The sequence below is a fragment of the Aplysia californica genome, unplaced genomic scaffold (genome assembly GCF_000002075.1).
Source record: "Aplysia californica isolate F4 #8 unplaced genomic scaffold, AplCal3.0 scaffold00547, whole genome shotgun sequence".
In the NCBI taxonomy this organism is placed as follows: domain Eukaryota; kingdom Metazoa; phylum Mollusca; class Gastropoda; order Aplysiida; family Aplysiidae; genus Aplysia; species Aplysia californica.
In genome coordinates, this window is record NW_004797817.1 from 241,693 (window position 1) to 244,192 (window position 2,500).

Genomic DNA, 2,500 nt, shown 5'->3' on the forward strand with positions numbered 1-2,500 from the left:
AGCCTTCCTTTTTATACCTTTATCTGACATTTATCTACCCTGCTTAAACGTTTCCTTTTGCTTGAAACTTCTGTCTTGTTTTTATCTCTCCCAGAGACATCAAGGGTCAATATGATGCTGGACCTGGGTCGCTCCACGGACAGTTGTCGGACAGACAGTCGAGACCTGCTGGAGGTGGTGCTAGAGAAGAAGGAGGATGAACCGGCCAGGGCTGTGGAGGTCACGGGCCCCAGACTGACCAGTCTGCTTGCCAGGAACAACTTGGACCTCAGCAGATCTGTCAAGTCAGTTAGGGTTGAGGTCAATAGAGGCTCATCTAAGTTAGAGCTGATGTCAGTATAGGATGGAGAAGTTAAGAGGTGATGCCAGTTTAGGGTGGAGAAGTTAAGAGAGGTGATGTCAGTATAGGTTGGAGACGTTAAGAGGGGATGTCAGTTTAGCTTGGGGAAGTTAGAGGTGATGCAATTATAATATACTCATGTTAGTTAGAGTTGGTGTCAGTTTAGAGTAATGTTGGTCAGAGTTGGTTTCACTACTAGGTGGAATCAGTTAGAATTCATGTTAATATAGATCTTATTCAAATCTGTTAGGGTTGGTATTTATTTCGGGTCAAGTTAGTTATAATTGATTTCAGTTTAGGGTCAAGTCAGTTAGGGCTGACGTCATTGTAAGGTGAATATTGTTGAAATTGAAAGTAACGGACAGTAGATTCTAATGTTTCAGGCTTTTCTTTCCCCGTTCACATCGCCCTGACATAGAATCTATCCTCACTCCTTAAGTTCGTTTAGTTCTCCGTCCTCTTCTTCCATCTCGTCAACCTGTTCCTTTCTCACCACCCCACTCCCTTCTTCCTCTTCTCCCATGCCGATTTTGTTTATGTCACGAAATCCAGTCAACGTTGCCTACTCAGTACTCGAAACCAATTGCTGTAATTAGTATTTCGATACTTTCTAGTTCAATACTCAACCGGAGACACCGACTCAACGCAGCGACGAAGAAAAGAGCACATTAGAACACGCCGCATACAGCACTGACCATTAATAAGATACGATAAGATACGATAAGATAAGATAATGCTTTATTATCCCAGAGGGAAAGATGCACAAGAGTATAACAATCAGTAAGTAATGATAAAGAAAGGAGCACATAAACACACCTGCTTACCACCCTCCCGCCTATCAGGGAAAGGCACAAAAAGCACCGGAACACGTCATGTCTCACCCAATGACATTATTCGAAACACGCTTCCGCCGGCAGTACTTATGAATGTGAGTACCGATAGTGTTATTATAAATTATAGGCCATATTAAATTATTGTATAGGCTCCAACACTTCTTCAAAGTAATCGAGATAGCTTGAAGCTTATAACATCGATACCGGAGGAGAAACGTCGATCCAGCATTTAGATGCTTTCGGGTATGGACTCAGACTCGGGGGGAGAGGGGGGTGTTTGGTTATTTTTTTTGGGGGGGGGGGGGAGTGGAGAAACGTTGGTTTCCCGTGAGACTGAATGATCCCCCGAGTACATCTAGACCCGGTCAGAATAAGCCAACAAAAGTTCTTTATAGCCTACAGAACCCACTCATGAAAAGATTGATGAATATAGATGACATCTCATTGTCTGTGATTGTTGAACAATAACATCACGTGTTGTAAAGGATACCAGATACTTTCTATGAACACAGAAATTAAATTTGTATTCCGTTTTCCTTCTTTTTGGTGAAACAACTGGGGCTTGGGGCGGGAAAAGGGAACGGGGGGAGGGGGGGGGGCGGTTCTAAGCTCCGTAATACCCGCTTTCCCTTTCAATTCCACAATATTGACTGAAAAGCCTGCTCAATTGTAATACATGTGGGGGGCTTTTGTCCATACTTCGGCCGAATAGTTTGTTGATGCCTAATTCACAAAGTGGTGTCAGTTTCTATCACATTCTGTAGCCGATGTCGCACATCGATTTATTGTGAGCTATTCGGTTTTTGTTTTTTTATCATTAAAAAATAAAATGAACGAAAAGAACCCAATCCCAAAACAATTGAATGGTTGCTCAGAGGGAAAGTACACACTTTACAGGGTAGTGGTGTGCGTTAAAACGAGCACGGTTAATCCAAAACAGCGGTAAACCGAAAGAAAATACAATCACCGACTTTTATTTTTGTGAGCGACCTCTCTAAACCTGGCTAAACCTAAGAACAACCGACGGTTCCACAGATTTCGGTTTAAACGGACTGCAATGTAAATGTTTATTTGTCCGTTTCTTGCATTTTAAGGGTTGACCGCCATGACCCCCACCCCCGATAATCAGATGTGAACTGATAACATTAGGTTTCCCCCCTTGCATCTCATTCGCTTTTGCCCTGCACCCCCTACCTTTTTGTCCCCTTCATTTCTGCCCTGTCCCCCCCCCCCCCTTCCCACCTTCCCATCCCCTCCACTTCTGCCCCCCTCGGACACACACACACACACACACACACACACACACACACACACACACACATACACA

The 2,500-nt window shown here is 43.8% G+C and overlaps 1 protein-coding gene across 1 annotated transcript in view; it reads left to right on the plus strand.

Annotated features, from left to right (window-relative positions):
* Positions 1-92: 92 nt before the first annotated feature.
* LOC101853812 overlaps positions 93-2,500 on the plus strand; it is a gene marked incomplete at its 3' end in the record, with an annotated part of 5,897 nt that continues 3,489 nt past the window's right edge. Inside the window, 1 exon segment of the mRNA XM_005106635.3 lies at positions 93-284. Coding sequence (XP_005106692.2) covers positions 112-284 — 173 coding nt within the window.